The following is a 14,005-nucleotide window of genomic DNA, read 5'->3' as shown; positions in this document are numbered from 1 at the left end:
AGCGGGATATCCGAAGTGTCTAGGCAGGTTAGGCCCCAAATTTCCTTTAATCTTAGTGGGAGGAGATAATTCCCACTGAATGTTTACCTGCATTTTTAGGCATCCAAGAGCCTTGTAAAATCAGCTCCTGTGTTCCTAGAAGTAGTTTGTTCATATCCTGAGCAAATTTGTTGCCTCTTCTGGTAAATAAACCAATTAAATGCTTTGATAAATTTACGTGCTTTGATAAATACACAAAAGAAGAAAGTAAGCAATGCCCTTAAGGTCGCAGTGCTTATGAAACAATATTCTAATGTTCTTTTGTGCATTTCATTTGAATTCAGATTGTCTAGCAAATACATTAGTTTCTTACCGTCTCCTAATGCAATTAAAACTCAAAAAATTGAACATCTGAGTAAGTGTATAGTCAGCAACATAATTATAATATTACAATAAATATTTGTAGATATAGCGAATCCTCATGGTTGGGAAAGAAGAGTACCAAATACTGAGATAAGAATGGCAATCAGCATATTTTAATCTTTACACCAGTAAGTAGGAATGAATCACAGAATCACTAAGGTTGGAAAAGACCTTTAAGATCATCAAGTCCAACCATCAACCAACAAACCCCACCATGCCCATTAAACCATGTCCCATAATGCCTCGTCCACACGTTCCTTGAACACCTCCAGGGATGGTGACTCCACCACTTCCCTGGGCAGTTTATTCCAGTGTCCCACCACTCTCTCAGTTAAGAAATTTTTCCTAATAGCCAATCTAAACCTCCCCTGGTGCAACTTGAGGCCATTTCCTCTAGTCCTGTCACTAGTCACTTGGGAGAAAAGACCAACACCCACCTCTCTGCAACCCCCTTTCAGGTAATTGTAGAGAGCGATGAGGTCTCCCCTCAGCCTCCTCTTCTCCAGGCTGAACAACCTCAGCTTCCTCAGCCGCTCCTCAAAGACTTGTGCTCCAGACCCTTCACCAGCTTTGTTGCCCTTCTCTGGACACGCTCCAGCACCTCAATGTCTTCCTTGTAGTGAGGGGCCCAAAACTGAACACAGGATTCGAGATGCGGCCTCACCAGCACCGAGTACAGGGGCACAATCCTTAGCAAAATAACTGAAAATTACCAATGCAGAGCAGGGTTAAAATTGATGTATTTAAACCAAGTTTTACTGGCTGCTGATGCTAATCATGATTTAAATCAGACAGACCACCTGCTTTGCAGATTTTAAATACTAGGTTGGGCTTTAAAGGTAGGATTTTCAAAAAGTGATGATTTAGGAGCACAAATGCTACTCAAGCCACCAGTATGTGTATGGACCAGTGATAAGACAGTCCTCCTTTGCTGATAGGAATATCTTGATTCCCTGCCCATCCACCAGCTATTATTGAAATAGTTAATGAACTTCTGGCCTGTTTAATCATCAAGTCAGATCTTTGTGCATGCTGTTGTTTGTGAAGTTGTGTTCTTTAGTCTGTTCTCAGTTGCTGAGTATTTTGCATTTGGTTTTGCTCTAGTGCTGATCTCATATTTGTTGTTAAAAGTTGCAGTACAGATACAGTTGTTGCTGTACAGTTGAGACAGAAGAAATTGTCCTGGGTTATCTCCTGGGCATCTCTGCTTGCATAAATAGTTGCTATTGCTTGAAGTTTCAGTTTGAAGATCTACACAGATCGCGTGTATGCTTTCTAGCAGTTGTATGGAGATTCTCGCCCCACATTCTTATCACTGTATGGTGTCCACCAAGATAAAGTTAGCTCCTGGTAAGAGGACTCAGATCTATGTCTTCATTGCTTGGTAGGTTTGGAATTTGTCCTGTAGGTGGTTTTAGTTCTATGTGCATGGACATCATAGAGATGTTTACTGAAGAGTATACTCCGTTAACTCAACAGGAGGTTGTGAGGAGCAGAAAGGACAGCTCAGAGGTGGGCCAGGCTGTGTACTGGTTAGAATATCTCGTGTAGACATTTGGTAGTGTGTTTGTTTTTCTTTAAGTGGGACAGTGAGCCCAGGGGATAAACAGGCTTTTGCCTGTCTAAAGTCGTCATTCTGTGAAGGGGGAAGTAGAGTAATGAGATGGGAATGTTAAAAAGGAAAGCGCTGAAATGAGGTTCACACCACAGATCAATCTGGGGACCCTCTTTGGTTGTTTGCATTAATAGGACTTTCAGTGAGTTGGGTATGATGTGATCCTTTTGTTGTTCTAATTCTTTCTATGGCATTTTTCTTCTTAAGAAGTAATAAACTAGTTCTGAGAGGAGTGTACTTTCTAGTAAAACCCATTCATTGTAGGTTCAAAGGTGAGATAGAAATACATGATGTTATCATTCTTTTTGGATAGGTAGAGCAGGATCATTGCTTGCTTTGCTCCCTGGTCCCTGGGGTGAAAAAGAGAGCATCAGCTAATTTAGTCAGAAGTACAGAGTCCGACATCTCAGATGAGTACTTAGGGAGACCACAAAGAGAAGAGGAATGCAGCCACTGAATTACAGTAGAACAAAAAAGGAAGGTCTGTTATACAACAAATCTTGGTTTCCCGGCGACTTCATTTCCCAAAACTCTTGTTATTATTTTTTTCTAGAGGTGCTGAATATTCTCAATGCCATGTGAAGTCAGTAGGAGCTGGGGGGATTCAGCACCTCTGAAAGCCCAATTTTATGGATGTCACTGACATTTCTATCCCTCCCTTAGTGCAAATCCAGTATTTTACATTCCTAGCGTTTCTTAACATCTGGGTGGATTCTGTAGAAAATAATTCGGTGCTAGAATGAAATTGCACTTTTGTTTACTTGTCAGTTACACAATCAAAGTTTATAAATATTTTTTGCTGTCATCTGGTTCTGCCTCTGACCCATAAAACTTACAGCGTTTTTGTCAGCGGTGGCCACAGCAGCAGCAGTGGGTAGCCACGCTCTCTGTGGGCCTCTGCAGAAATGAGCGGGCTTAGATAGGCAGCAGCAGCAAATGAACGAGGTGAAAAAGTTTTAGTGTCGGAAGGATCGTTCTCAGGGTCAGGTATCTGCCCCATGCTGGGGACTTGTCACTGTGTGTAATGGGGGCTGAGGTCCCATCTGTCTGCCTCATCGTACAAACGAGAGTCGTTTCATGCGTCTGCTCTGAGTCCTGACCACCATACACTTACACCCCTGCATTTCTGATGTCCTGTCTCCAGAGCTCCCCATTTATTCCCGGTCCCAGGTCTCTCATCCGACTCCTGAAACCTGTTCCCTTCCTCGGGCTCTTCTTGCTTGCTATAGACAGCCTCCCACCTTCAGAAATCAGTGTGGAAGTGTTTAAGCACGTGACAAAACAGGGAGAAAAACTGATATGTGAAAACAAACAACTGATTTGTGGCAAGAATTAGGACAAGGAGAAAATACCTGACAGATTTGTCAGTTTGGAGAAGAGGAGGCTGAGGGGAGACCTTATCGCTCTCTACAACTACCTGAAAGGGGGTTGCAGAGAGGTGGGTGTTGGTCTCTTCTCCCAAGTGACTAGTGACAGGACAAGAGGAAATGGCCTCAAGTTGCGCCAGGGGAGGTTTAGACTGGATATTAGGAAAAATTTCTTTACGGAGAGAGTGGTGAAGCATTAGAACAGGCTGCCCAGGGAGGTGGTGGAGTCACCGTCACTGGAGGCATTCAAAAAACGTGTAGACGTGGCGTTGCAGGGCATGGTTTAGTGGGCATGGTGGGGTTGGGTTGATGGTTGGACTTGATGATCTTGCAGGTCTTTTCCAACCTTAACGATTCTGTGATTCAATTATAACGTGTTAGTTGCGGTAGCATCAGGTTCTGCTTCGCCTTTTTCCCGGAGCTGTGTGTGCTGCTGAACACACACGGTAGTTGCTCGAAGCAAAGGCAATGTGCTGTAGAATTAGGTAGAAACTTTAAGTCTCTCACTGCTGGTACTTGTCCTTGTTTGATCTTCTGAATTTGTCATAAAACCAGATTTTCCTGGTCTACTCTTGTGGTTTCATTTGCAGTTTCAGTAACCTTTAGCTGTTTGCACATAGGTTTAGTTTTCCCAGAAATGAAAGAGAAAGTGAATTTCATTTTTTCCTTTATTGAGTGTGCCTCTGTCCTTTTAGTCTCACAGACTCCTGAACTCTGTTTTTTCCTACAATTCCTTTAGCAGCAAGTTTTAATCCCTGTTGCAGCAATCAAAAGATAACTTGAAACATCTTTTACAGGATCTTAACTCGCCAAGATGCCCATCAATGTTGATGATGTGATGCAACTGTTCTGCCATCTCTCTCAGGAGAAGGGGATGAAAGCTGCTGTCAAACACTCTGGTCGAGGAGCACTGCTGGCAGGTGCAACAGCATTTATTGGGGGTCTGATGGGAGGTCCACCTGGAATCGCTGTAGGTAAGTGTGTTTTGCTTTAGGAACAAGAAGTGCGGTTAACTCCCTGAGTGAAGAAACTAGGAAGTCCGTGTAGTAGGTATGGATTGAAGGAAGGGGGTGTGCAGTGCTGAGCTTTCATGTAACTGGGCTTTTAACAAGATGCCATTTTATACGTCAGCTTTTTAGAAACGAGGCGTGCATCAGGAAGGCATGTGTCAGTGTTTCCTTCTAGGGTGATAGTGACCTTGCTGACTTTGACTCCTGTGCAGCAAACGGGAAGCAATCCAGAGGTCTGAGGTTGAGCTGGTGGGACCTTTGAAACCCTTTGAACAAGCTGTTAGCAAATTGTTTGCTTTCGGTGGGTAGAGCCCTGGTTCCCATCTGCTGAGGTACACTAGTGTCTGAGGTGTGGGACGAAACAGAGAGCAAGCTAACAGGCTCTGAGCTCGTTCGTGTAGGCTCTGCTCCAGCGCTGCGGTGGGGGAGTGAAGAGGAAAAGGGTGAGGCAGGGGTGAAGGAGCACAAAAGATGATGGTACCAGTCAGGGCAGATGTTGGTACCGAGCAGTGCAGAAGAAATAAAATTGGCGTGTAGAGCAAGGGTGAGTAAGTATTCTTAGTCAGCCTTAGCAAGGGACAGGATCATCTTCCTAATGATCTTATTTCAGATTATGTTTATTTCTGTATTTTAAAAGTACCTGCTATCCACTTCTTTGTGAACTTGTTTTTTTCCTCTGGAATTCGTCAGTCCCTGTCACTTTGCTTTTTTTTCCCTTGTATGGAAAATTACAGGAAGGCCAGAGTCCAGTAGTGAAGAGTTGTCTCTCCTCTGTATCTCTTGAATTAAGAGTTGTCTAGTTTGAAAGCTGCCATGTCACTGAAGTCATGTGGGCCTTGGGCCTTGAATGCTCCTTACTCCTGCAAGCAGTTCCAGCAATTTCATGGGCTTACTGGTATTGGAGTGAATTGCAGTACGCCTGTGTGAGGGTTAGCAAGGTTGAGTTACAAAAAATAAGCAAATAATATGTGAGGAGTGATAACAGAAAATGCAAAATGAAGTTGTGTATTTACTCCTCTTACAACTACAGAGCTTAATTAATAGTCAAAAATAATATTTTGACAAACATATGGCTGAAGTTATCAGGAACCAAGAAGTGAAATTAAGCTTTTGTAAGAAATTTGTAAGCTGTAAATCAGAAATAGAAGTAAAAATGTAAGTGGCCTCATTCTTGAGTGAGATGATGAGAAACACTGATGTTATTCGTGGATGCGTTTTCCCATTTTGTTTAAGTGTTTGTTTAAGCTTTCATAATGTCTCCCAGTCAAGCTCGGTGTTGTTCAGCCACTGATGAAGGCACTGGAACACGTATACCTATTACTGTATACCAAAACTATACAATAATAAGTGTAGTAAGTATATATAATAATAATAATAAGTACTAAGTATACCAAAAGCCATGTCCCAATTACAGTGCAACTAAATCAGAAGACTGTCATTGAACTTTGAAAATTGCAAAGGTAAATGACCCTGGGGTCATTGGGTTTTGGGACAGTTACAGGGACATTTGCAATCAAGTGCACTTTCACTTAAACAGCCTGGAATAGGTGTGGGACTGGATAGCACAGATTGTCCTTATTGCTGCCTTGCACCAAGAATTAGAGGATGAATTACCTTCCATTTGCAGTGGTCACTGGAGAAACTTGCAGGGTATCATGCTTTCTAAGGACTGCTTGCTCTGAGAAGAATGCATTGTGGATGTGTTGCTTGGGGGAAGAAGTGTGATCATGTAACAAATCTTGTCTCATTAAACTAGGAACTTAGACATCAATACTTTGAGTGGCTTTTGCATTAAGTGCCCCTAAATCAGTTATTGATGTTTTCATAAAAGTTCCTTGAAGATGAATTCAGCCATCATAGGCTTTCAAGTATTTCTGTGGTATCATGGGAAAAATTGCCAACTGAGTAAAATGTGCAAATTAAGGAATTTTTGTCTAATGAAAAACTGCATCCCTGTGAGTTCATAAATGACTTTCTAGGAGCAATCACTGGGTTGGGAATTTTGGAGGCAGGATCGGTTCTGATGCCCCTCCATTGTGAGGGTTCTCTTTCCTTCCACCAGGATGTCTTTGTCTCTGGGCAGCGGCGTCAGTCGCGTGAATTCCTGTCGGAGAGTGCTGTGTTGCGAGTTAGACTGGTAACTCTTTGAAAGAGAACAACCATCTAGGAGTGTAAGGCTGGTTTCTCAGAAGCAGCCGCAATCCCATCAGCTGTAGAGCATCCCTCTGCTGTTATCTTGATGACTTGGTACCACAATAATTACTGGGGCATTTCTTGGCCAGCTGGGGTGGGTGGTGCAGATGGGGTGTTGATTTGGTAGAGGAAAGCATGAATGTGTCTAAACCCACAAAACTGATGGGTTTGGTCTTTGAGAGCACCTTCTGAGGGGTGGACTTCAGAAGCAGAAAGCTTGGATCATTCTGGGAATCTCTAGTAAGAGATTATGAGTTAATGACACTGATAAGGCAGTTATTGGTCAGATATTTTCCTTGGGTATGGTTTTCTTTAGTAGTAGAGCTTATCCTGAAGAGACCAGTGCCCTAAGGAGTGTTATTTTGTTTCTGATTTCTAGCTTGAAGCTATTAGTGTTGATTGTGTCAAGAGTTCCTTTGTGATTGCTGTGGATGTAAAAAGCTTTAAAAGTCCATCTTGGTGCTTTGAACATAGTGTGTAAACCTAGTTAAAGTAAGCACATATGCAACTCTGCATTGATTTCTAATAAAGGTGGGAACGTCAATGAAGGCTGTGGGTAGAATTTCAGGTTTTAACATTAACTGGTAAAGAGTAACATATCTCTCTCTTTTCTAGGAGGAGCGTTTGGTGGATTGCTTGGTGCCTACATGACTACTGGACAGTTCAGGCCGGTCCCTCAGATTTTATTGGAATTACCTCCTGCTGAGCAGCAGAAACTCTATGATGAAGCCGTTGTTATTCTCAGGCGCTTAGACTGGACTGATATTGCTCAGCTGACTGCTCTTGTAATGGGAAATGCTAGTCTCCAGCAGAAGTTGACAGCAGTGCTGATAAATTACCTCTCCAAAGAGCTAAGAGCAGATATACAGTATGGAGAATAAACCTTTCCAGAGAAGGCTTTTTACAGTGTAATGAATTTTACTCTGACGATTGTGATTCTTCAACATAGAAATTATTAGTTATCAGTACTAATTATGATTGTAGGCAGATCTAAGTATTATTTTGGGGTTTGGGGTTGGATTTTTTTGTGTTTGTTTTGTTTTGTAAGGATAATTTACTACATTATCCTGACACTGACTTGCTATGTAATTTTGAATTACTCTGCGCTAGGACTGATTTCAGAATCACTTAAGGGAATTATGCTTCTCTTACGCTAATGTATCACTAGTTAAATTTTTCAAAGTCACTGTGTTTTATTTAGGAGATTTAATCCTGTTTGTGTAAGTGCTTTAATTTTCTTCTGTGAATGATATAGGTGCCAAAGTGGCTAGGGCACTTTGAAGAATTTTACCTACTGTCTGTTTCAGTCCTGCAAAAGAAAGTTATAAGGAAGTATGTTATTCTACTGTGAACTCAAAGATCTCAATCCTTACTTCCTTCTTTGTTGCATTTTTCTTGTAATTCTTGAGCTTTTTATTCCTTTCAGTAAGAAATGAAGTCAATGCCTAAACAAAATTTAAAGCAACAGGTAAATTAACTGTATGCAATTAGTAGTTCCTGGTGTCCTAGAATGGGAAGGCATGGCAAGAATACACTTTTAAAAAAATTTTAAAAATGGGGAGCTGAATCTGCCATTTTTGTACTATCCCTAGGATTAGGGTTGTCATTTCAGCATTGGTTTCTTGAATGAATCTGAACAGCTGGTCCTCTGTTTTCATTAAAATATTCATAAGAAACATCATAGTGAAGTGTTTTGCTTTAAAGTAAATGAACTCTTTAAGAACTGGGTACTGAAATTTGAGGAAGAAGGCAGCCTTGTAGTTGGCAGCAGTTGGCAGCAGCAGTGGTGGTGTGGGATGGCATGCCACCTGCAGTTAACACTGTAAGCTCTAAATGCAATGTTGCCGAATATCCCAGCCGGTTGTTCACCATTTGTTTCAAGGCACTTGTAAGACAAGTGCATAAGTAGAAAAATGTGCAGGTGTGCCTTCTTTTGTATGTAAAATCAAGTGAAACTGCTCTGATAATTTTATTTTTCTCCTAAAATAAAGATTTATCTGTGTGTGTGGTGAGGTTTCTGGAAGTTGAATTTTAAATGGTGAAGCTTTAAACTCAGAAGTTGCTATTGTATACATTTGATTAATTTACTTCTGCGAGTACAATTTGCCATTAATGAATTCAGTGTACTTTCCTGCCTGGAGTGCAGTGCAGTGATTGTTCTTCTCATCATTTGAAAACAGTTTTTCAGTGTTTCAGTGAAAGACAGATGGAAGTGAATGGTAAGTGGGCACTCCATACCCTGTCACAGCTTCATAAAGCCAAGCCTGAAATCAGTGTTTGTTCAGTTTCATTGACAAATTACACACACTGCAACTGGCTTTTTAAGACTTCACATGCTCTGTATATCCATTTTAAAATACTATTTTTATGAAGGCGGTTACTTTTATTTGCAATTTTCTGGTTATTTCACAAATTAAATTCACTCTTTCCAAAATAACACATTGCTAACAGCAGCAGATGATTGAATTGACACAGTAGGATGGAGCCTGCCATCTTATAATCAGCTGTTTGAACCCAGACATGAAAGAGCTTGACATCTGATTGTAAAGCAGGCCATAGGAAAGATGTTGGTTTCAATTAATTTATAATAGTATCCGTTATTTAAACAGATCATTAGCAGATTTCAGAGTGGTTTCAGACATCTATCATCACTCCCATTTTACAGGTATTCATAAATTGGAGCCCAAATGTAGGTAGTGACTTGATTTTTATCACTTGTGTCAGTGTCATAGCCATGAACGGAGCTTAAACTATGTGAGTCCTAGTCCTGGACTCTGTTACTCTATTTCTTAAGGTATTCTTTCAAATGCTTTTTATTAACACTTAGAAATTATAAACTGGTTTTAATTACAATCTTTCAGCCTTCACTGTTGTATGAAGGGGGCTTGTGTCATATGGGTACCAATAGAAGTTTGGTCCAAGTAGTTGAGAGTTCTGCATGGGCCACTCTAGGTTATTGTAAACCCTGTTGCCCCTGAGCTCCCAAGAAGCTTTAGAGTCTGTGCCACAGAATAGCACACTTTTAGTCATTATAATAATTTAACTTCCATAGGTTTTCAGATGACTGAAGTAGAACCAGGAAGAACTGAATTGAATTCTGTTTGTTCTCTGTATCATTATTTAACAGGTTTGATGCTCATGTGACTTCTTGGAAGGTGGCAGGTACCTGTGTTCAAAGTGGTAGCAATAAGTTTGCCGTTTCGTCCGAAACACAATTCGCTGCTTATAATAGAACAAGAACAGAACCCAGCTCAGGTGTTCATCTCAAGTGAGTTTGGACATACGAGAATTAGGAAATAACCACTCCTGATTGAGGAGACCCTGATACATAACTACCAAGGGAGAATAAGCATGGGACCCTACAATGGTATTGTTGTTTGTATTTCAGTAGTTTCTGTCAGTTCACACTGTTGAATGCTGCAGAAAGATCAAATTCCACCTTTATTGTTCTTGACTAGAGCCCTGTGCTATTATATCGAGGTCACCGTGGTATTTGGTTTGTAGCCTTATGTGGGGTTTTAGGCAAGTTAAAAGAACCCTTCAGCAGATTTGGTCATCTGAGGAAGAGACCAGCTGCAGGAGCATGTATTAATATCCATCTGTTGCTGCTCTTTGGTAGAGACATGGCTGTCCGCTGCTGTATCCCTTGTTGGTATTGGACACAGCCACAGGCAGGGGGTGGCATCTTCTGAAATCCATTCCAGCTGCATAATGTCCAGGCTGAGTGTAAGGCACAGCTATTGCCTTGGAAACGAGGTAACGCAGTGCCAGCAGTTTCGGGAAGCAGCTGAAAGAGTCACTATGGGGAGATGTACGTATTTATATAAAGAAACCATCTGTGATGCTGGTTATTAACCTGGTTTGGTTGTAGATGTGACACAATCAAGCTAGATTTTCACTGGCAGATGGTGTATTTTTAGGTTTGTTTTTCTTTTTCTATGTGGGTTTTTTTTTTTAAGCTGTCTGACTTAAAAATAGAAAGCAAGCATGATTATAAAGTGTTATGTTAGCAAAGACAGGGAATATTTTTTTTTTTTTAAAAAGAAGCAATCCTAAATTCAAACATGGATTAGTAATTGAGATGTGCCATCTAGTGGCAATCAGATTATTTCTTAAATTCAGCCTATCGAGGCTGCCTCAGTATATGGATAACACAGTTATCTTTTTCCATTAAAAGTAGGGGTAACTTCTTTTTTTGCTCTTGGTCTGTTAAATTCCTGGCTTTAATGAATTTGTATTAGGTTAGAAATATCAGCCTAGCTACAGACTAGACTAGAATTCATATACATTCCCAGATAAGTTGTTTTTTTGGTGATTATTATATGTGAGCTATGACTGCACAAATATTTACTGCAGCTGCATGTCATATTTAATTACAGGGAGAAAATACACAATCGGGCAGAGGAGGGTGGTTTCACCCTCGTGATTACTGAAGGACAAGTGGATTTTGTGAGCTGAACAGCAGCCAAGTTTGCAAAGACTGATTGATCACAGGTGAATTGGCAAGCCAGTAAAGAATAACTGCTTGTTTTTCAGGAGGTTGCATTTCTTTGTTTAGTTTTATCACCTTCAAGTCTGGACCTGTAGCAGCTCTACCTGCACAGCCTTTGGAGTGGTGCTTATCTGTGACGTACGACTGACCCATGTGTAACTGCTGCTCACATGGACTCTGCAGGACCGAGGAGTATTTGGCTGTGAAAATTCTGGTTTTTGCTAGTCACTGTCACAGTGCAGACTTCCTAAAGGTCCTGTTCCCAACAGCATTGCAGAGGCTTCCAGGCTTGGTCCTCTGGAGAAGCATAAGAATTGCAACAGAGACCTTGAAGTAAGGGTAGGGAGCAGGGTGCTAGGGTGGTGCACCATGGTGGCACACCATGGTGCCTGTGATACTGCTTGATTAGTTGCTATAGTTCTTATTAACTGGAGGTTTTCAAGGGTTTTGGTGAGATCCTTCTGCTGTGGAAGAGGGTTCCCTGTATTGACCCACTGACTCCAGAGTGCACAAAGAACTGTAAAAGCAGAACAATCCTGAGATCCTATTAACTGAGTAATGTTGAGTTTACCGCAGGCAGCAAGAACCTCAGCAGCAGTGGTAACGCGCCCACAAGGGGATCAGGCAGAAAGCTGCTTTGAACCTCAGAGCTGAGGTTCTGCAGAGTATGCGCCTCCACGAAGGAGGGTCTGGTGGCTTTTGACTCTTGGCTCAGCTTGTTTGCGTGGTCTTGATCACATCAGCTCTCACTTCTTACTCCAGTATGAAAAGTAACACGGATTAGTGTTATGTGGGCAGTTTTTTCTAAGGACAGCCCCTCTCCTTCCAGGGCTGCACACCCACACGTACGGAGGGCTTTGCTGGGGAAGAACATTCCCAAATGAGACAGTCTCCATCTCTCTCAAAGAGGGCTCCCGTGGGCTGCTGGTGGGAAGGGGTGCTGTGCAACCCTCTGTGTCGGGGTCCTGGCCAGGGGAAGCCAGAGGCGGGGGTTCCCCTGGAGGCTGCTGCTCCCCTGCCTGCGCCGGCGGGCTCTGAAGAGCAGGGTGGTTTGGAGAGGTGCTTTGCTGCCTGACTCAGGGCAGTTTGTTTAAGGAAGCCGACCGATGTCCTGCGGCAATAGTTTGCTGGGTGACTTTGGGCAGTCACCCAGCTTCCCCATTCAGCTGCTTTTGTGTGAGGTGGTGATGGCCACACCCAGCTAGTGCTGGAGGGCTGTGCGAGGTGATGACCACTGACTGATGGTAACAGTGGGGGGTGATACTACCAGCATTTTGTTGTTATTATTTGATTTCTCGCCGTATCATTTGAGATGATTCCAGCGGTGCGGTGTGTTGTACTGTCCACTGTAGCCCCATTACAGGCCCCTGTGCCCTGGCAGAACTTCTTTCCCCTCTCGTAGTTCGCAATTTCTAGCTCCTGCCATATGTGCTTCAGTGTGTGGGGCACGGGCGGGTGGAATGGCTGCAGTCACGTGCTCCTGGTAACACTCCCCTCTTCGTTAGGGAGGAAAGCTTGTGCTGCAAAGGACTCAGGTGGGCCAGGATAGCTGCTCTTTTGAGGCAAAGTTCTGTTTAGCACACACAGCATAAAGCTACTGAGACCCAGTGTCTGTATTTCTTTCACACCCAGTGTGTCTTCTATTTCTTTCAGATGACAGCAGTTGGATGATGGCAACCCAACATTGTTAGCACGGCTTTTCTCCTTTCAGTTGGTTTATAGGAAATCAGTGTTACAAAACTCACTGAAAGATCTTATGGAATGGGAAGGGGATTGTATTATTCAAAGTCATTAAGCAATTTGATTTTACACAGCCATACTCTCACGGCATACCTGCTCAAACGGTCTGACCAGGATTGCTTGTGCACAACATGGAGGACGAGTCAAATCCTCGCTTCATCTCCCAGCTTCTTCTTAATTGTCAATGATGAAGTAAGTTTCTGGATAAATCCTTTATATCCTCTAGGATATCTTTTATATCCTATTGCTATTGTCTTCCTGTTAGCCCATTGAGCTATCAGAAGGAGGACTGGCATATGTGATTTGCTGCAACCTCCACCACTGTCCTGCTGTCAATGCGGGGTCTTCTGTTCAGGAGCCATCTGTGCTGTGCTCTCACCTGCGTGGGGGCTCCGAGGCTCGACAGCAGCAACACGTTCCTCCGCTTGATGAAATGGCATCCCTCGCGATCCCCATAGGCCTCTCTTCTAATTGTTGTTCTGGTGCTTTCACACACACGTATTTCCCGTCATACAGCATTTATGCCAATCTTAATATTTCTGTTAAAAACTATGCAGATTCGTGTGGAAATTCAATTCTTCCATTTTTCCCTCACAGTGTCGCAGCAGCTCCAGGAGTGCTCACTAGTGAAACACAGGCAGACTCAGGGGTTTAATCCTGCATAGCTGCAGTGATAGGACCTGCTGAGCTCGGTCTCCACCAGCAGTTTAGCAGCACCGGTGCAGCCAAAGGGTGTAAAAGCAATGCATTTTTTCCCCAGAGTTAAAGCTCTTATGGAGAAAGCACTAGCTTCTTAGAAAGGCTGTCATTGCTTGACCAGCTGATGTATAACTCCAGACTAATTGAATAGCAGACTTTCAGCTGGGTTGGAAAGCTTTTAAAAAACCAAAGGCCTTTGCATTGGAGTGAACTAAAGCTATTAGCCCCTAATTAAAACATGAGGTTTCATCTTTACCTTTCTAGAGATCACAGAAATCTATGTATTTTTCAGGCAGTAAGCCAGAAATCAAACATTCATCACATAATTGCAGTAAGTGTGTGCTAATACTTCTCATTAAGTGTGATTTATGAATTCCAGAAGAGCCTAAGAGGTAAATATATAAAATTATTCTGAAGTCTGCAAAAATGAAGGCATTCATTTCTTTGGATGACTGTTCAGCAGGAAGGATTAGGCAAAAATGAACAT

The 14,005-nt window shown here is 42.4% G+C and overlaps 1 protein-coding gene across 3 annotated transcripts in view; it reads left to right on the top strand.

Annotated features, from left to right (window-relative positions):
• Positions 1–8,605, top strand: part of C15H19orf12 (chromosome 15 C19orf12 homolog) — a 31,801-nt gene extending 23,196 nt beyond the window's left edge. For all 3 annotated transcript variants that reach the window (XM_059824773.1, XM_059824772.1, XM_059824771.1), the window contains exons 2-3: positions 4,182–4,358; positions 7,203–8,605. In XM_059824773.1, the coding sequence (XP_059680756.1) occupies positions 4,199–4,358; positions 7,203–7,468 (426 nt within the window). In that variant the 5' untranslated portion in view covers positions 4,182–4,198 and the 3' untranslated portion in view covers positions 7,469–8,605. The remainder of the gene's footprint in view (positions 1–4,181; positions 4,359–7,202) is intronic.
• The last annotated feature ends 5,400 nt before the right edge of the window (positions 8,606–14,005 follow it).

Source organism: Gavia stellata, chromosome 15, assembly GCF_030936135.1.
Source record: "Gavia stellata isolate bGavSte3 chromosome 15, bGavSte3.hap2, whole genome shotgun sequence".
NCBI lineage: Eukaryota > Metazoa > Chordata > Aves > Gaviiformes > Gaviidae > Gavia > Gavia stellata.
The sequence above is the reverse complement of the archived record's forward strand: the minus strand, read 5'-3'. Positions and strand labels throughout refer to the sequence as shown.